The sequence below is a fragment of the Centruroides sculpturatus genome, unplaced genomic scaffold (assembly GCF_000671375.1).
Source record: "Centruroides sculpturatus isolate CEXI.00-Female unplaced genomic scaffold, Cexi_2.0 scaffold994, whole genome shotgun sequence".
Lineage (NCBI taxonomy): Eukaryota > Metazoa > Arthropoda > Arachnida > Scorpiones > Buthidae > Centruroides > Centruroides sculpturatus.
Genome location: NW_019385346.1, coordinates 22,034 through 43,439, shown reverse-complemented (window position 1 = coordinate 43,439; position 21,406 = coordinate 22,034). Strand labels below are relative to the sequence as shown.

The window sequence follows — 21,406 nt, the reverse complement described above, 5'->3', positions numbered from 1 at the left end:
TTTCTTTGTAGAAAAGGGCTGGCAGAATTACTATTTAATAAAAAGTAAAATACATCTGGATACGAGTCCAATTTTGCTTGCCATGTCCAATCACCAGGAACAACTATTTCCATTGCAGAGACAACCCTTCTTTAGAGGCTATGCCTCTGCACAAATATGCAAAACAGTTTAAAATGTCCATAGGTGACAATCCCAACACAATTAAAAATATAATATTTCTTGTAGAAAAGGGCTGGCAGAATTACAATTTAATAAAAAGTAAAATACATCACAAATGTGAGTCTACAAGAAATATTATATTTTTAATTGTGTTGGGATTGTCACCTGTGGACATTTTAAACTGTTTTGCATATTTGTGCAGAGTCATAGCCTCTAAAGAAGGGTTGTCTCTGCAATGGAAATAGTTGTTCCTGGTGATTGGACATGGCAAGCAAAATTGGACTCGTATCCATTTGTGACGTATTTTACTTTTTATTAAATTTTTATAATTACATTATATATTCTGTCTGTGCATGTGCATTTGCACATGTACAGACATGTATTCTTTAAATAAACAAATAAAATAAAATGGTTAAATTATTCTTTTGAAAGTAAATTTGATTAATTGATATAGTTTTACTACAGGACTAATATTTTGCTGAAATTATGTTAGGTTACTGATTGGTTATAAAGTTATTTAATAATTCAATAACTTGATATTAGAAGTATATTTTTAATAATTTTAGCATTTCTAAAATCGTAAATTGTTTTCATCTCCAAACAAATGAAAACTCTTAGAAAACAACAGGCTGCTTTACTTTCTGGAAAATCAGCTGGGTGAATATCAAGGTATTGCGATTTTACATATCAGTTGTAATCTTGCTTGAATTAATTTTAATGATTGCTGTCCTTTTCACATACAATTTCTCATTTTTGCTGTTCTAATTTTGTAAAACTGCAGTGGAAACAAAATTTGATATGTGAAAATAAATCATTTTTCACATTCTGCTTTCATTTTTGCTAGCAAACGTCTATCTGAACCAAGTTTAGAGTTCTCCATAGCAAATAACAACTGAGTGATTGACTCTCAAATCCATGTCATTAGACATTGTGGAGTATTTTTTATTTAATTTTTTCTAAGTTTATTTTATCTTTTATTTTATATTTTATTGTTATTAATTGATAAATAAAACAGAAAAATGAAACTATCTTTCACCCAAATGGAACTTGTTACAAAATATATCACAATTTCAGCAATAAATGCTTTAACAGCACTCTATTAAAGCTGTTCTATATACACTGTTCTAACATATGATTTGATTCACCTGATTTGTTGGAAGTTTAAGATGTTAATATATTTTTTACAGAGAAATGAAGTGATTAGGAAAAAGATTGTCATTGTTGCCAGTTGATACATGATGCAAGTTCCTTTTCAATATTCCATTTATTTATTTTTTTTGTGTTTTGCTTATTTTATAATTACATCTATTAATAAATAAAATTAACAAAAAACAACGCTTTAATGTTTGAGTTAGTACCTTCTAAGCTGCCAACCATTAAGTGCCATGCTTTTAACAGCTGCTTAAAGTGCAGAGATATATAATGAGGAAAGTTATATGAAGATTTTATCACCATTCTAGTAATCTTCTGCAGGGTGTATGCTGTCATGGACTATCCATCCAAAACAATGGTAATTGTCACTATTAGCCAATATTGGTAAAATTACGAAATGTTAAAAAATTAAATATGCAATGAAAAATTAAATATAATTTTATGTTAACTTTGTAACAAACATTCCATTTTTGAACATTTTGATATCAAGCTGAAGATGGTTTAAAATAGGTTGAAAACATTTCTGTTGTAACAGGTAAATTTGGCTTCCTAAAGACAAAAGTTTTATTGATATAATTTATAAAATGATACCAATTTTCACACAGTTAGTTGATAATTTTAATATTTTTTATTTTAGATTAAAATTTAAAACTAAAATAATTTCAAGTAAATAAACAAATATATAAATTTCTGTGAATTTATAGAAATATTTAATGCTTTTATATACTGTGCATTTGGATGTCATCTGGATTTATGTTCTGGTAGCTTAATAAAGGAAAGCACAAAGCACACATATGCAGATCAATTCATTTGATAGAAAAATAATGAATGATAATATTGTTATTTCACATTTGTATCATTATGCTATACCAGATGGAACTTATTTGGAAGACATATTAAGTGAATTTCATAAAATTTTTATTTTTTCAGAAAAAAGTGGACTTGCAAAAAACTGGGGAGTTACTTTATCAAATTTGTAGCAATAAAGAAAAGGTCCCCTATAGAGAGCTACAAGTGCCTTCAACAATTGGGCTAGTGCCTTTAGCCAAACACAAGTCTTTAAGTCAGTGTTTCTCAACCTCTAATGAATCATCACCCCCCTTCAACATAGTATCGCCCCCTTCACTACAAAATTCTGATGCTGAGGGACAAGGCTAACGCCAAATTTGTACTGCATTGAATAGACTAGTGACTAGTATAATGTTATTTGTTTAATGATTGTATGATATAACGAATAAAATATTTATTCTGTTCGTCCATATTCGAGATATGGCACACGACCTCTTCCATTTTCCCATCACCTTGACCTTTAACCACCAAAATTTAACNCCCTTCAACGTAGTATCGCCCCGTTCACTCCAAAATTCCGATTCCGAGGGCCAACGCTAACGCTGAATTCATACTGCATTGAATAGACTAGTCACTAGTATAATGTTATTTGTTTGATTATTGTACAGTACGATATAACGAATAAAATATATAATTATTCTTAATATAATGTTTTACTATATCGCCCAGAAAATTTTTTTCGCCCCCCAAAATATAAATTGTTACTAATCGCCCCCCTCAACATAGAAAAAACACCCACTTAAAGCAGTGTTTCTCAACAGGGGTGATATCACCCCCATTGAGAAACACTGCTTTAAGTGACATAGGCATTTCTGAAATGGCCAACAGTGTCCAAGATGACATAAAAAATGGTCATCATACTTGATAACCTGCCCTACTTACTCAATTTGGCTCCAGCTGACTTTGTAGCAACACAATGTGTAATTTGAGGGTATCATGTATATATGAACATTTTAAGCAATCTTATTTGCAATGAATTTTTGAAAATGTTTTGATTGGCTGTATGATCTTTGCAAAAATGTACCAATGAATCAATACACACAAAATTTCATTCAAATATCTTGAGTCTGTGCTCTTTGATTGGAAGAATCCAGTTAAGATGTGACAGTGCTCAACTGAATGTAAATCTCATCAATACTTTCTTAGTATAATTCTATCAAATATAGAAATTTTCTGTTGTGTTTACTGATTTTAAATCATTAAATCTCAAAAATTTAAATTTAAAATTAATAAGATATAAAAATTTCAAATTTGAGTTTGTAAATGATGATTTTTGCTTTCTTCTAAAAGTTATGGACTGTAAGGAACCAAGTCCAAGCATTATTTTTATTTACTTTTATTTTGTTTATTATTCTATTTTTGTTTGGGGCTTATGTTTTGTTAGGACGAAGGTTTCCTCACCATTCACCTTAGGAACTTAAAAATAGAAGAAAAACCAACTCACCGACGAAAGAAAAGCGCCGTAGAAAAACTCGCGCACACTTGCGCTTCCCGAGCGGAAAAAAGTAAGTCCACGCCGAGAAAAGGGGGGAAGACCCCACAAGCACGAATTAGGGACTCGCTAAACCTTAAAGAATAAAAACGTCCCAAAAATTGTGAAAAAGAATAATGTAAAAGGTTAGCGAGTATTATCGGAAAATAGGCTGCCAGACAAATGAAAAAAGTTTATTGTTAGCGTTAAGTATGTAAATGAGGGGAGTGATCTCATTCAGAATTGTGACGTCACCTCACACTATAAATCCCGAGTCTCAAGTGAAGATGAACGAGGTGAACTCCTGATAGCAACGAACTTTGGTGAGCTTCGTAGCAGTGAACAAGAGAGGTGTCCGATAGGATCAAATAGGTTCCTAGTATATTGAGGTGACAATTAGGATCTTTTAATTTATAAGAATTATTGTTTATAAGTTAAGTCTTTGATTTTTGTCAAATTCCAAAGGGGAATAGATTTAAGTTAGAAACTAGATTGATTTGAGCTTTGTCAGGTTGATTCTTGTTGATTTTCATTGAATAAATTGTTGTTGATTTTTTACTAAACTTTGTAAATAGTTTATTACTAGAAATTAATTAAATATTTGATTTGTTATTGACAAACTTTGTTATTATTTAATTCGGTGCACGCTAAAAGTCCAGGCCTGGCACGTTAACGCGAATCCGCGTAAAGTACCCGTTAGGGAACGGCTATTTCCGGCACACAGTAGTGTCGATAATCGTTGGAAAAGTCAGAAAAATAAAATAGTACTTTACAGGATTAATCATTAACTTCATAAAAATCATAAATGATATGTATTCAAAAACAAATAACAGAATTAAAATTTCTACCGTAACAGTATTTCCAACTGTTTCAAAATCATAATATAGTAAATATCCTACAAGATGACATATTTCACTCCTTAGAACAAAATTCAACTTCTACATCAGATTGGATTGATATAAACTATAATTACACACCATAAAAACCTTAAATCACCAGTAAAGAACTTTAATATACTTAATTTTCAAACCTTTTCAATCTACTGTAAGATCATCTTCAGGTCTCTGTAATGTTCCAAAATTGGAATATAATAAAAAACAGTGACATATAACAAAAGGGAGAGAAGAAAACATTCAAAATATATATAAGGTTTATATAATTTTATATATTTATGATTTGCTAAGATACATACATACAACCTGCAAGATATATTTATCATTTAAAAATTATTGTTTAAATTACAAGAGAAAAGTGTACACTTGAATAATATTGATAACTAACAGCTATCAATTAAGTGGTAATATGATACATCAGTACTGAATGATAATAAAGAACAATAATGTATTACAAAAAAGAGGGAGGAAAGCATTTTAAACATAATTATATATAAAAATTATATATATCTTAATGCAAGACACAGAACTTTCAAAAAAGTGTTCCAAATTAAAAAATTTGGCTATAAAATATTCAATAAAAAGCCTGACACTGGACCCTGAACGAGACCAAAAACTTTTGCTTTATGTATATAGTATGTTGAAATTGCTGGAAACACGTGAAAAGGTCAATTTAGTATCTATTTAAAACGTGTTTTCTTTGCAAGAAAACACGTTTTAAATGCACATTAATCCATATTTTCTGGCATAAAAATAAATTTAAAAATTTTATAACACACAAATTAACTGACTAAAGTTTTCTTTTACATATTCTTAGTGCTTACACTTGATCTATAAATAATTGAAACATCATCAAAAAATTACTTTGTATATTTATCCATAATTATTAAATATTAAACATTTCTAAAAATAGTTCAACAGTAAAATCTTAATGCTTAATGTAATCTATGTTTTCCTATACGTTAAATAATATATTGAAAAAATAGCCATTATTCATATAAGACAAAAATAAAGCTTTATATTTTATTTGTTTGAACTAGTATTTTTTTATATAGAATAGGAAATTATAAACAAAAGATTCAAATAAGTTATCTTCTTTTGAAACAAAATATTTAAGATACACATCTAGAAACAAGTAGTACATAAGATTATTAATAAAGAAATTATCAAATTAAAATTAATGAAGGATTGAGAAAAAGATATAGGGACCTTGAATAAGTTCTCGCTGTTTTCCAACAGATGGTATTACTAGAACCATGTGCATGTATTTTTAGATGGTGATGCATCTGTAAGGAAGTACTGTACAATAAGCGACTGTGAAATTCGGTACAGTATATGTCATTTCATCAAAGTGTAAACAACTTATTTTTTCATAGTGTTAAACGTGTTGAGTTTCGTGCCAAAAAAGAGTATTTGCGGGGAATTTTATTGCACTATTTTATTCAAAAAAAATCTGCAGCTGAAGCACACAGAATTCTTGTTGAGACTTACAGCAACCATGCTCTGTCAGAAACAACATGCAGAGATTGGTTTAGACGCTTCAAAAATAATGATTTTGATGTTGAAGATAAAGAACGATCTGGTGCATCAAAAAAGTTTGAAGACAAGGAATTGAAGGCATTACTTCATGAAGACTGTGTCAGACGCTAGTTAAACTTGCAGAATCATTAGGAATTGATCACACAACAGTTTCAAAGCGTTTGAAAGGATTAGGAATGATTCAAAAGCAATGACATTGAATGCCATACAAGTTGAAGCCGAGAGACGTTAAACGGCGTCTTTTCATATGTGAACAGCTGCTTCAACGGCAGAAAAGGAAAGGTTTTCTGCATCGTATCATGACAGGTGATGAAAAATGGATACACTACCATAACCCTAAGCATAGAAAATTGTAAGTAAGCCTGGCCATGCATCAACATCGTCAGCAAAGCCAAATATCCATGGTTTGAAGCTTCTTCTCTGCATTTGGTGGGATCAGCTAGGAGTAGTTTATTATGAGCTGCTCAAACCAAACGAAACCATCATGGGAGATCACTATTGACTACAATTGATGAGTTTGAGCCAAGCATTGAAGGAAAATTGGCTTCTATACGAGCAGAGACACGACAAAGTGATTTTGCAACATGACAATACTCGGCCACATGTTGCACAACCGGTGAAAACCTACTTGGAAACGCTTAAATGGGAAGTCCTACCCATCCGCCGTATTCACCAGGCATTGTCCCTTCCAATTATCACTTGTTCCAATCGATGGCACATGGCCTGGCTGAGCAGCACTTCCATTCTTATGAAGATGCCAAAAAATGGGTTGATTCTTGGATAGCCTCAAAAGATTTGTCATTTTTCCAAAGTGGAATTCAAATGCTGCCAGAATGATGGGAGAAAGTAGTGTCTAGCTATGACAATACTTTCAGTGACATGTTTTTTATGATTTTTTTTTAAATAAAGTGTTAATTTTCACAAAAAAACAGTGAGAACTTATTCAAGGTCCCTATAAGAATGAATTAACTTTGTGAGGTGTAGGAAGGCTGACTCACCTTCCCTATTTCATGATGAGGAAATATAAATGATTGCTAAATGTAAGTAACTATATTCAGAATAGCTTCAGATGTTCTGATACCGCTTATGATTATCTGTTCACAAGAAACCTTTATTTAAGATGTGGATACCAAACCTTACAAGCACAACATATGGGGATTTTACCAGCAAGCAGTCTTGTATGGGAACTCAGGATAAGCGAATGGAGGAGGAATTTGAGAGGCAACATGGAAGCAAATCATTCAGATATTGTATTAGATGATAATGAAAAGATTTATTTAAACATGAAATAATCATTCACATTTAAATTAAACAAGAAAATAACAAACTGATAGATCTATTGACAATCATTCACCAAAGTTGCACATGAGTTGAAGAGAGAGAGTTACATTTATTAAAATTTACTGCTGGAACAACAATTATAAATTTGGAAAAAATTACAAACTTTCCTACAAACAAACTCTAAAAGTGTCCATCTTCCTTTGTCCCTTCATACACCAGCAGGAAATACAATTCTTGTGGCAGAGTCAACCTTTATCTGGAGGCTACTTCCCACCTCGGCATGCAAAACATTACAAATTATCCTTTTGTGTCAGCAAAATCACTTATAAAAGTTATACATTTAATAAAATTTACTACCGGGACAACTTTTATAAGTGATTTTGCTGACACAAAAGGATAATTTGTAATGTTTTGCATGCCAAGGCGGGGAAGTAGCCTCCAGATAAAAATTGACTCTGCTGCAAGAATTGTTATTTCCTGCTGGTGTACAAAGAATTGTTATTTCCTGCTGGTGGACAAAGGATGAAGAACACTTTTAGGAACATTTAGAACACATTTAGAAAGACTTTTAGGACACATTCATAGGAAATTTTGTAATATTTTCCAAATTTAGATAGAGTTACAATTGCTAGTGCAAGATGATATTTACCTGAGATCAAATGAATATGATTCTTGATAGTTGTCCTAGAAGATCTTAGTCTTTATTGATGCAAAATGCTCTTATAACACCTCAAAGGTAATCCTTCACAAAAAGAGAGCACTATACAATCCTCTGACAAATGAGACAAATAAGGAAACTTTATGAGATGAATTAGGAAAAACTGAGAGACATGGAGTAACATACAGAACTAAACATAAGAATAGTATAAACCAAAGTAAATATTTCTGAATAATAAAATTGAAGACAAAGTCTGTCCAAAAGGAATCACCATTTATTTTTTCTGTGTTCCAGACAATACACATTCTTGGCGACTGACCTTTCCTTGTAGACAACTTGTCGCCAGAAGTTAAAAAAGTCCTTTTAAAAAACACAAAATATATCCAATTAAAATTACAAGTAATTTCTAAAAAAGGAACAGGTGACATACAGACGTCTCGCTTGCATCCATTATACCTTTGTTGGAGTTGATACAAGGAAAGGTCAGTCGCCAAGAATGTGTATTGTCTGGAACACAGAAAAAATAAATGGCAATTCCTTTTGGACAGACTTTGTTTTCAATTTTATTAAAAAATAATCTCCATCAGACAAAAAATTTACAGATAAATATTTCTGCTCAAAATTTATCAATTTATAGCTATTATATTACTTTTAGATTAATTAATTGTTTAAACTTTATGAAATCTTAATCAAATAAAGAGAAGTAAGTTCACCTGAGTTGATGATCACTTTTACTATTTTTCACTTATTAATTTATTTAATTAAATCAATCTTCTTTCAGATCATGCAAATTACTAAAGTCATATATTATAACAAAAGTAAACTAAATCTATATGAGCAATTATTTATTGACATCATCACAACGCCGGGCTATAATTTTTAATCATATTTTTAAAATTTATTTAATTTAAAATGCTGTATGTGCTCTCGACCTCAAATTAATAGTGTCTTGCCTCTGTACATTACACTTTTTTGTTAGCAAGCCCTGTACTGTACTGTACATCATACTTTTCCTTTAGCAAGGGAGTCATGCTAGTCATCTAACTCCTTTCAGGGAAAAATTTGTGAAATTAGAATAAAATCATACAAAAATCATTTCCATTATTAATTACCAAAAATTAAACTGCAATTTTAGGTAACCAAAATATTCTTCATGCTAAAGACCATATAATTATGGTCTTCAGCATGGTAGATATAAATCCATTAATCTAATCTTTAATTAATGCCAATCTGCCAGATTATTGGGTTATACAGTAGAGCCTCGAAAACTCGGCACTCGATAACCCAGCACTCTGGATAACTCGGCCACACCCTGGCAGGGCAAAAAAAATCCTTAGTTAATTAATTTTTATGATAAAGACAGCTTTATGCCTCAAAGTATTTTTCTGAGGTCTGTCTTATCAGGTAAATTACTGTACACAGTGTATTCATTAATTTTCATTTTCATATAGTAAAGGCTCTATGCCTTCATAAAAGACGTACTTTTCCTTTGTTTAAGGGTATTTGGGCAGTTTATTCTCTGTTGTATTCTCAAGTAAACAATACATACAAGTACAATACAGTATTTTCTGAGGAAACACTCATACTTATTTTTTTTAACCCATTCCCGATAACCCGGCATTTTCACAAACTCGGTCACCCTTCGGTCCACATTAGGCCGAGTTTTCGAGGCTCTACTATATTATCATTCTTCATTATTTAATACCTAGCAAATACCTAACTATTACTTGACAATTAATAGCTCACAACAAACTTTAATTTTCAGTTTTTGAAAACTGAAGATTATTCATTAATTGTTCTTTATAAGTGATAAAACAATGAAATTAATAAAAGTGGAAAATAAATATCTAAAAGTGTTACAGATTAATAAATAAATAGCAAATTCTATTCTTGGTACTTTAATTATGATAAATTTTTTTTTCTAAAAGTAATTTTCTAAATATCCTACCTAACAAAATTTTTTTTACTTTATAGCTATTTAAATATCAGAAATAAATATTGTTTAATAAACTCTTATTAAACAAGAAAAATTGTTTAATAAGAGTTTATTAAAATGCATTTTTCATATAATACTAAAAACCAGGATGATAAATCACTAATGAATTAAATTCAACAGTAATTTGTCACCCTGATTTTTAGTATTATTAATTGTAATTTTATTGATAACTTTATACCACCATCAGAGGAACATTCATAGACAATTTTGGCATGCTGAAGCAAAAGAGAGTCTCTAAAAAATAGTCGACTCTGCTATGTAATTACAGTACAATACAATTTATTGGAAATGATAACTTAATACAATAAGATGCCTTTTCTCCAGCATTGGCTTTAATTTTCATATGTTAGTGTTTTCAGATATCTTTATGTAACTTTATTGTTTCTGAGGTGTAAGAACAAGTGTAATGTGTTTTCCCCCTGTTTTTAATTTAAAAGTGTATTTTTAATAAACGATAAAACTTGTTTCAATAATTTTTGCTATCAGGATTATCCAAGTAAAATATATTTTACATTAAAGTATGTGTAAAAAGAATACATGTTGGTAATGAAGTATTAATTACCATAAAATAATTTAAGCTATCTTTCAATATCATATCTCTATATTAATTGAAAGAGGGTTTCAGTTTGTCTGACTTAGTTTGAGTAAACAGCTGGGGCTAAAAACACAGTTCAGGTATCGAATTAAAGCTCTTACCAAGTAAATGATATTACTGAAGAGAGATTTGGAAAACATGCACTGATTCAGGCATAGAAGAATGGCAAATATACAATGTTAAGTCTACAGGACAAACATGCACCATCTAGCAATTTAATTTTTTATCTATTAGAATAATCCATTGCTCACCCTCTATTCTGAATTCCTGATTTATTTTGCTAATTACACATGTGAATTAAAAGTCTTTTTACATTATTTTTTTAACATTAATAAATTTAAACATGTGCATATTTTGTGACATATACAACTTTTAAATTCTGTTCTATTTTTAAAAAATGCATTTGTTTATATCTGTGTTTTTTGAACCTGGGGATGACCATTTAAAATAGAAGAAAACATTTGTTTTATTTCTTTTATTTTTGCTGGTTTATTGGTATTTACGTCTAGTTGAGGTTTTTTATATTTAAACTTATACTATCTATTTAAATAATAATAAAATAAAATTAAGAATCATTTTTATTTTTGAACTAAGCTATTTTAATTTTTTAGAATATGTAGTAAAAAAGTATGTATTAATAAAATAAATGCATATACTTTACAACATTAAAAAAGACAATAAAAGTTTTTCAAATAAATTAGTTTTGTTAATATTGAATACAGCACCAACTTTTAATGCCAATCTTTGTTTTTACTTTACCATTACTCTATTATGAAACCAAAATATGATCCTAACTGTCCAATTCTCTACTTAGTAACTATAGCTAGATTTCTCTACAAACCTACCAACAAAAAGAAGAGTACACTTGAACATTTTACTGTTGGTAGGTCAGAGTTTTATTCACAAGGTGATTGCCACCAGGCGAGCTGCCACTACCGTCACTGCTAATCCAAAGCCCCACCAGCTGAAACTGATCAGCCTTAAGAATGCTAATTTGTCACCCTGGGACCCAGATGCAAAATTGAAAGAAGCCATCAAGAGACAGGATCAGTGGAAGATGTCACATAGAACTGGAGAATAGATAGACATAAATCACCTGCAAGATGGACTGGAAAACATTTGCTGTACCGATGATTCCGTGTAGAAAGCAAAATTTTAAATGAACTCATTGATTGTATTTTAGTTGAATAACACTACCGATTTCGATGGGTTCTTGCTAGTTTGTATATCACTAATAAAACATATCCTTCCAGAAATCACAAAAAATTAATACTAAATACATATAAAAATTTCAAATAATTTCATTACATTTTACTTGTAAATCAGTCTCTTATTTTTTACTACATTTCAAAACTCAGACATTGTATTATATCATTTAAGAAAATTTATTTATATAGACATTTACAGTATATACAAAGTAACTAAAAGTAACTGCTATTATTTTATATACATATACACAACAGCAAAAGTTAAATTTAGTTAATAGTTATATATTTATTTATATCACAATATAAATAATAATATATATTACAGGTGCTGAAGTTTATTTTAAATTGTATTTTAAATTGCATTTAAAATCATCTCAAGTAAGATTTATAAAATTCAAAACACTAAACAAAAAGAAATTCAACAATGAGTTTTCAACAAAAAACTAATATCAATATAATAAAAGCTAATTTCTTATTTGATCTTAAAATAAATCAGCAGACACTTATCAATGGTTATATTGAAAATCTATACTTTAAATATAGAATTTCATGCACTGTTTTAATATTATTTTACAAAATGCATTATTATTTTTCCATTTAAAGTCCTTAATTACTTTTCAATGCTAATCTTAATATTATATCAAGAATCAAATTATGTATTATTTAAAATTTAAAAACAATATCAAAATATAAGTGTATATTTTAAATAAAAAAAAAATATATATATATATATATAAATTTATAAATTAAAAATACACAACAATCACCATGTAATATGTTAATATTAATAATATAATTGGCGTTGTTTAATTAAATATAAAATACGTAGAAAAATATTAAAATTTTATAAAAATCAAGCCATCGATCACTAAGGACCAAAATACCAAATCATTTATGGACATGATGACACTTAGGGATAAATTTCTAACGTGCAACTAAAAACAATTCTTTAAGAACTTTATCTTTCATTTACGTTATTATTGATATAGTAACTTTGATATGCTTTATCATTCATCAGATCGTTTTTTTTTTTTCAAATCTAATTTACCATTCAAAAAAAGCAAACAAACCTTTCGTCTGCGTCTTGTCAAAACCCGCACGCCACAACAACGACACGCTCGATTCTGAATTATTTTCCTATCAAATAAAATTTATAATTTTAAAATTCGTATTTAAAATATATTTATTTTTTTATGTAATAATTTTATCAATATAAAACTAACTTATATAAATTTGTTTTATTTTTTATAATGTTTTTCGATCGGTAATATTTTTATACGCTACGTCGATTTCGTGCGTGTCTTTTTTTTTAAGTTTTGAGGTTTAAAGATAATAATTTGTTAGTTTCATGATTTTTAAAATTATATTTTGTAAGCGAATTAAATATTTTTATATCAAACCGTTAAAATATTATTTATAAATTAAAAATCGATTAAAATATAAATGGACGGATAATGTTTGACGCAAGGGGGCGAATACGATAAGGTAAATTGTACAAGCATGGCGTTGAAAAGGGTAAATGCTTACTTTCGTAAAGAATTTTTGAATTGGTTTAGTAATTTTAATTCTGTGAATAGCGTTAGATGGAACCGTTATCCTCCTATATACATCGATCCTATTTACGATAAAGATTATCAGAAAGAATTAAAAGAGGAAGGAAAATTAAGTGAACTTGCCTTTCGTCCAGTGAAAGCTGCTACTAATTACGAAACTAGTTCTGTTTTCTATGATCCGTTAAAACACAAATTCATTAATTCAATCATGAAATACAGTAATAAAGTGTTAGCTAGAGAGTTGTTGGATGAAACTTTCACACGTATAAAAAGAATTCAACTGGAAAAATATCACTCGGCGAAAGAAGAAAGTAGGGATTCTATAGAGTGCGATCCTCTGAAGATTCTCTATCGAGCTGTGGAAAATTCTACTCCTATTGTTATCCTGACAGCAGTGAAAAGAGGAGGAATCAATTACAGAGTGCCGACACCACTTAAGCCAAGTAAAGGTACCTTTTACGGTATGAAATGGTTAGTGATGGCTGGCAAAGAAAAAGACAGGAAAATACGTTTTACCGAACAATTAGCCAAAGAATTAATCGATGCATCGAATAATACCGGAAAAGTGGTGAAGAAAAAGCAAGACATTCATAGGAATTGTGAAGCTAATAAAGCTTATGCTCATTATAGATGGAGTTGAAGTGTCATTTATATAGTGTAGTGTATGACATAGTTGTGTGTTTTAGATTGGAAGAAACTATGCAAAAAAATGTGTTTAAATTAATGTATAAGGAATATAGTTTAAGTAAGAAGTAAATTACTTCTTGAAATCTGTTTAAAATTTAATTAAATATTAAAATGTTTACAATACTTTATCATATTTTATGATATACATCATAATGTGCAATAAATAATCAAATGATAAAAAGTATTAACTAAAAATAATTAATACAAAATTCAGTTCTTACCTTTTGTAATAAACATTTTGTTAAATACAGGTATTCTGTACTTTTCTTGAAACTGTAACTACATTATGTGAAACTTGTGAGTAAAAACGTTTTACAAACGTCGATTTAAAAGTTGAATTTCATTGAAATTATCCCATTTATTAATGTAAAAATTCTGAAATATGGTAGAAGTTTAAAATAAGTATTCGTTTTAACATGATTAAAAGTGGCTGAGATGAAATGCGAGAAGGCGCAAAACCGAAACTGGACAGAGTAAAAGAAACGTTTGACTTGTTAAAGAGAACGTTGCAAAAATATTTGTAAAAAATTTTTAACTTACATTTTTTAAATATACAACTTTTTTATCTTATAGAACGTTGCAGATTTCGGCTGTAAAAGAACAAAAACAACCGTCTTTGAAATTTGTTTTTTTCAAATGACTAAATTTTGATCTCTACATTTATAAAGATTAATGCAAAGTATTAAATAGTAATTAGATAAAATGTTTTTAAAAAATTCTCGACTTATTTTGAAATTTTCTATGAAGCAGTCTGCAAAATATATGATTTTCCTTCCATATTAAAGTATGGAAGTGTTGATATTTCATATGAAACCAGTTATCGTAAATTGCCATGTGTGTGTATATGGTATACACTCCTAACATATATACCAGTGGTTCCTAAACCGTACGCCGCGAAAGAGACTTGAAAAATGTGAAAAATGCCAAGTGAAATTCGTAAGAAAGTTCATGTAGCCTATAACTTTGTTTTCAATGTAAATTTTAGTTATGTACTGTACGTCATATATGACGATTTGTCTTTCTCAAATACGTCCCAGCATTGAAAACGTTTCAAAAAACATTAAATACGTATTTCTCGTTGAGAACTTTGCTTCATTATTGAATGCAGGTAAGTATATAAAATTTCCCTGTATTTTAAATTATCCACATTTTTAGCTTCATGCAATCGTGATTCTGCTTAATACATGTTAAAACCAAATTTTTGAATAATTTTTTTTTTTAACTTTATTTTTTGAACCCTCATTTTTGAATAAATTTTCGAATTTATGTACAAAGTATGCCAAAATATTTTTACTACTGCTAAAGTGCGCAGTGAGTAAGAAAGTTTGAAAACCACTGATATATACTATTATGGTAAATAGTCTACATACGTGCTAGAAATATTGCTGTAACAGTCAAAATGAAACCTGCTTAAGAATTTTTGATGTAAGTGGAAATTACAGGTTAAATTCAACAACTCTTCTTGTTTATGTAAAATCACTGAATAACTTCTAATGGAGAGTATTCTAACAAGAAAGAACTTAAAAATTAAGACACCCAAAGAAGAGTTTGCTCTTTAAAACATTCTACGAACTTTTATGAAAAACTTCAATAATTTCGAAACCAATGCTGTTACTTTTTACAATGGGTCATGCTCATTAGAGCATTTTTTTTTTTTTTTGTTTTTTACAAATACAGTTACTGTATATCTATAATGTTGTTAAATATTTACTGCATATTTTTACATATATTTGAACCATTTATATGTATATACTTAAATCGGTCCAAAGTTAACGAACTTAAACATTTAAAAATCTTCAACGAATTTTATTATTAATTTATAATTTAAATTTTAAATCGTATTTCTGACCCATTATCAACAGTTGAACGATTTCTAACTGATTTTGTTTTGCTTTTCCCGCTCAATTTACATTTCGTGGTTGAAAATATTATTTCATTGGCTGTCAATTGTATATTTAAAACTTAAATTTGAAAACTAAGCATGTTTAAAAATTTAAATTTCATGCTTTCTTTGTTTTAAAAACTTCAACTGACTAAGGATGAAGAATTATGGGGATGACATCATAAAGAATTATTTGTCCACAATTTTTCTTTCAAGCAAACTTTTTCGTGGTTACAGCATATTTTAGAAATATTTTCTTCCTATTTTGCGATTTGATATGTAATTGTAGAGGTAATGAGTATTTTAAAACTCTTTCCGCTCTGTGGGTAATAAGTCTTTTTTAAATGTCAATCGTTGATTCAACCAAGCGCACAAAGGAGCGGCCGATGTTGAGGAACGGAGTTAGACATATCCGGAGTGGTCATCCCCGAAAATTCCCGAAGGTCTTAAAATTAAAATCCCGGTTCTGATCCTGGGTCACCCAAAGCCGCAGTCTGACATTAACCGGCTGGCTCAGAGGTAATAATAAAAATTTGCTATCTTGGCCAGAACTGCTTTTGAGGATACAAAAGCGAGGTCAGTTTACAAACAAAAAGAAACATAATAGTAAAAGTTGTACAATTAATCAAAATACTTATTAAACAAGTAATTTAATTATTAAATTACTTTTTAAAATTAATTAGGAATCGCAGTTAGTTACTTTTCAGAGTAACTAGTTACAACACTCCTATGAGATTCTTAATGCCTATCAGTGGGCGAGTGAATAAAACCATCGAACACTGGTCGTGGATTCAAGTCTCATCAACGTGCTAGCCACCTGAAATTTTCCGAAAAATTCCTGTTGTTTTTTCGACCCGCCTTGCTTTCGAATCTACCAACGCTCTAGGTTGACACTAATTAATTTTTGCATTTTTGTCAAGCCTCAAAACCATTTCCAAGGACTCTATTACTTCTACTCCAAATTTCCAGTTTCTGTGTAGCCTTTAAAATACGAGAAAATGAGTTTCTACCTATTTGAGATGTGATTTAAGATGTTACTAGTAATAAACATTTTTTGTGTAACTGGAATATGGCGTTGATCTCTTGATTCAAGCTGTTTGTCACCTGTGTTAAAATTAAATAATTATTTATAATTGTAATAAAATTAAAATAGAATGTGCAATTATTAAAAACACATTTTTTATAAATACAGTGCATTCTACAAAATGTTGCTATAGAATAAAGCTGCCTCTAAACAGATACCATACAAGTTATGACTGATTAGCCGGATAACCAAGCGGTTAACTGGAGAAGTAAAGAAAATATAGAGAAAGTTAACGCGAGTTCTTCAGAGAAATCCTGGACTTGAGACGTTTCAAGATACTGATACATGGTGAATTCCTTGAATCACGAAATTGGTGAATTCCTTGATCACGAAATTGTACATACGAAAATAGCTGAAATTCCGTTCCGACTTCGTGCAACTTAAAAAGCTTTTTCTCTGAGACCTTTAATTCAGACAATAAAAATTATTATTATTTTTTTTAATCAGAAAACTTCTGTATAAAACTTTTTACAGAAATAATGCTAATTAGTGAACGAAACTTGAATAAAAACGAAAAGATTTTAATAATGTATACTTTGTGAAATAAATAAAACAAATTTCAGCTGTTAAGACTACACATTCTTTTAATTTATTTAACATGAAAATATATATATTTTGCCGTTTTCACGACATAAAAATCTGAAGGTTAATAATTGAAAAGCGCTGTATTAGCGAAACGACTTAAAGCCAAGTAAACAGTACAGTACGGTATCTTCTATTGTTTGCCTCTTACTAAAATATATATTTATTTAAATAACATTATCGAAGTGTATATAAATTTTTAGGATATCTGTACGAAGCAAATAGAATCATTGTTTAAAATATTTAATATACTGTATTTGCAATATAATTGTCGAAGACGAATTAAAATATTTAGTCGACATTTTTATTATTTTCATGTATGTTATTCAATAATTGTGAATGGATTTTAAATCGATAATATAACTCAATCGACGATAGATTTTTAAAAAAATATATAATAAAAATTTAATAACGCCATCTATAAAAAGTTTATTTTTTCTTTTGTTTTAATATCTGGTTCCTTATTGGTCAATTTATTATCAAATGAAAGATTCAATTCTATTGGTCAGTTTATCGATTTCTTAAAATCACCGGAAGATTTGAAAGTTGTATGTTTTATTTACTCGTTTCTGAATATTTACGAAAGAAAATATGGATGATTGTGCTAAGTGGGAGTTTAATTGCCCGCAATACGTTGATTTTAGGAAGCCGTTAGATGATGACGACGATGCTGATTTATTTTTTGGTAAGTAATTATCTGTTAAAGGGTAATTCTTCTTCGTCTGTCATTATGGGCCTTGGACATGGGCGTAGCGAGGGGGGAGCCTGGGTGGGCACGGCCCCTCCCAGGGTACCTGGTGCCCCCCCAGGAAATCACAGCCGTAAAAGTGTTGAGTCGATTTGTAAACACCTAAAGCTAAAATAAAAGTTTTGAATACTAAAAAAAAGTGCCCAATAATGAACAATAATTTGAAATAATTCAATTTTGTGTCAGGTTGGCCTCCACTAGGCCCCCCCAGAACAAAACTTTGGCTACGCCCATGGCCTTGGAGGCCCTTAGCCGCAATCAAAAATCCTTTTCCGTCTTGTTCGGTCTACATGTTTACATTTACATTTTAATTGAAAAAGGGTGTGTCTCCAGGTTCCACTCATAGGTACGACCTGGAGGTTGGAGGAGAAAAGTTGGTGAAATGGGAGTGAGGGAGATGAAGGATGAAAAGGGTGCAAAGTGGGGAGACAGGTAAGATCGTTTAGTCTACAGCCTGCCTCTGCCAATCTTCGATTCTGAGGTCTTGAAGATCTTCAGTGACCCCATCTATCCACCTTTTTCTGGGACTAGGGTGACCAGATATTGACATAGTCGAAGTAGGACATTTGAAGTTTTATAATGCTTCCCAGTAGGACATTTGACAACCCAGCTTAAAACAATAAAAATCGGTAGTAAAAAAAGCACAAAACACTAAAAATTGATAAGTAAATAATTTAAAATTGATATACTACTCTTATTGTTTTAAATACTACTCTTTGTTGCAATTGTACCCATTATTTAATATATAAATATGAAAAAAAGTTTATTGTTATTATTAATGACTACCTATTGGCCCAGAAGTAGTTATCTGTAAAAGTAGGACATTTCCATTAGACGGTAGGACGTAGGACATGTCCTCCCACAGTAGGACAGGTGGTCACCCTATCTGGGATGGCCTCTTCCCTTTTCCCTCATAGTGGAGCCCTTGTGAAGCTGTTGCCTTTATAGGAAGCCTTATGACATGACCTAGTCACTGTAATCTTCTGGCCTTAATCACCTGTGTAATCATGGGCTTGTCGTATGTTGTCTGCAGTTCCTGGTTTGTTCTTCTCCTCCATATTGGTTCTCCATTGACAGTGATACCATTATCATCATAGTCTTCCACAGGTCTGAAGATTTTCCTTAGTATTTTGTTTTCAAATCTCTGTAGTTTTAGTTCTTCCTGCTTTGTCATTGGCCATGTTTCACAACCATACAGAATCACAGGTAGTGTTGCCACCTTTTCAAAATTGTTGACCCGGACAGCAAATGAGGTTTGTTCGAACAGAAGTTCCTGACACATGCGCAATGTCATTTTGCAATGCGAAGAATAACGTACAGTGCATGCCAGTTCTAAATCAGTTACAGTTAGGGACTAGGGAGACTTGGGTAGGAGTAACGTGAGTAACCTAAATTAAGAAAGAACAACTACAGATGACTACAGATGACTTAGCTCTCAGTGGCGTGCCATCATTGGAAGTGGTGGATGCGCTGCTTCCCTTGTATTTTCTAAAAAATAAATACATATTAATTTTAATTATATGAAAATAATCGCACAATATTTTATTATAACCGTATTATATATCTTATTACAAATTTCTATACTACACATGAAAAAAAGATAAGATTCCTATTGTATATTCAAATATTAGTGGTGGAGTGGAAGCACTGTATTGTCAGCATTGAAAAAGCCAGATTCGTGCATGCGCTTTACAGAGCACCAACCTCACCCAGTTTAGCTGGTGGAAGTCTAGGACCTCGGGTGGATGCTACACATACACAGTGCGGCAATTAAATTTCGGGACTGAAGCTATATCTCAGCAACCAGTAGCGACATCTGTTTAAATTTTGTCATATGAAGTTTGAACAGATGTTGCTACTAACCTAAAACTTTTATTTAAATCGGTTGACATTTATCATTGTTTTTGATATTTTGTTTATCAGTTTATTTTGTTACATGTCGGCAAACAATAATGGAACAACGTGCTGTTATTAAATTTCACGCTAAACTTGGCATAAGTGCCACAGAAACATTCAAAATGATGCAGAAAGTGTATGGAAGTGAGTGTTTATCACAGTCAAAGACTTTTGAGTGACACAAGCGACTTTTGGAAGGCAGACAATCACTGGAGGACGACAAATGTGTGGGAAGGCCAATAACAATTTGAACAGCAGATTCGATTCAAAAAGTGCAAGAATTTGTATCCAACGATTGCAATGCAACACTGAGAATGATGGAACAGGCATTAAACATTAACAAAGAGACAATATGACAAATTCTTAAAGAAGATTTGGGCAAAACAAAGGTCTGTGCTAAATTTGTTCTGCACACACTAACTCAAGACCAAAAATTTATGAGACTGGAACATTCCAGAGAGATTGTACGAGCAGCAAATAACAGCTCAACCTTCCTCAAATCAATTGTTACTGGTGACGAGACCTGGTGTTTTCAATATGACCCACAAACAAAACGTCAGAGTGCCGAATGGAAGTCAAAATCATCACCTCAAGCCAAGAAAACACAAAGTTCCATCAAAAATCAAGACGATGTTCATTGTTTTCTTCGATAGCAAAGGCATCATCCACCGTGAGTTCATCCCACAGGGTCAAACAGTTACTGCTGCTTTCTACTTGGGAGTTTTACAACGATTAATGAGAAGAATTCGTCGAATTCGACCAGAATATCGCAATTCTGATGACTGGTGTTTGTTACACGATAATGCACCGAGTCACACATCATTGATTGTTCGTCAATTTTTGGCACGAAATCAAGTCTGTGTGTTGAATCATTCGCCGTATTCCCCCGATTTAGCACCATGTGACTTCTCTTTATTTCCAAAAATGAAAATAAAGTTGAAAGGACGCATTTTTAATGATATTGAAACCATCCAAAGAGAGTCTACGCGCATATTAGAGGCAATACCGAAAATTGAGTTTGAGCAGGCATTTGAATCACTATTGAATCGCTGTAAAAAGTGTATTGAAGCAGGAGGAGAGTATTTTGAATAATTTAATAAAAAGATTTGAATAAAATTGTTTTGTTTCATTTTTATAGATCCAGTCCCGGAATATAATTGCCGCACTGTGTAT

General features: G+C 30.7%; 2 protein-coding genes across 3 annotated transcripts in view; one reads left to right on the top strand and one right to left on the bottom strand.

Annotated features, from left to right (window-relative positions):
• Positions 1–12,938, bottom strand: part of LOC111637919 (dentin sialophosphoprotein-like) — a 95,177-nt gene extending 82,239 nt beyond the window's left edge. The window contains exon 1 of one of the 2 annotated variants that reach the window (XM_023383527.1): positions 12,872–12,938. The gene's annotated coding sequence lies outside the window, so the exon portion shown is untranslated. Of the gene's footprint in view, positions 1–7,993; positions 8,238–12,871 lie in introns of those variants that run through there. The other variant, XM_023383528.1, reaches the window with a different exon arrangement.
• A 347-nt stretch (positions 12,939–13,285) lies between these two features.
• On the top strand, positions 13,286–14,366 carry LOC111637920 (28S ribosomal protein S7, mitochondrial-like). Its single transcript, XM_023383529.1, has one exon. It carries the CDS (start codon positions 13,302–13,304, stop codon positions 13,992–13,994), a length of 693 nt encoding a protein of 230 aa, XP_023239297.1. The 5' UTR covers positions 13,286–13,301; the 3' UTR covers positions 13,995–14,366.
• The last annotated feature ends 7,040 nt before the right edge of the window (positions 14,367–21,406 follow it).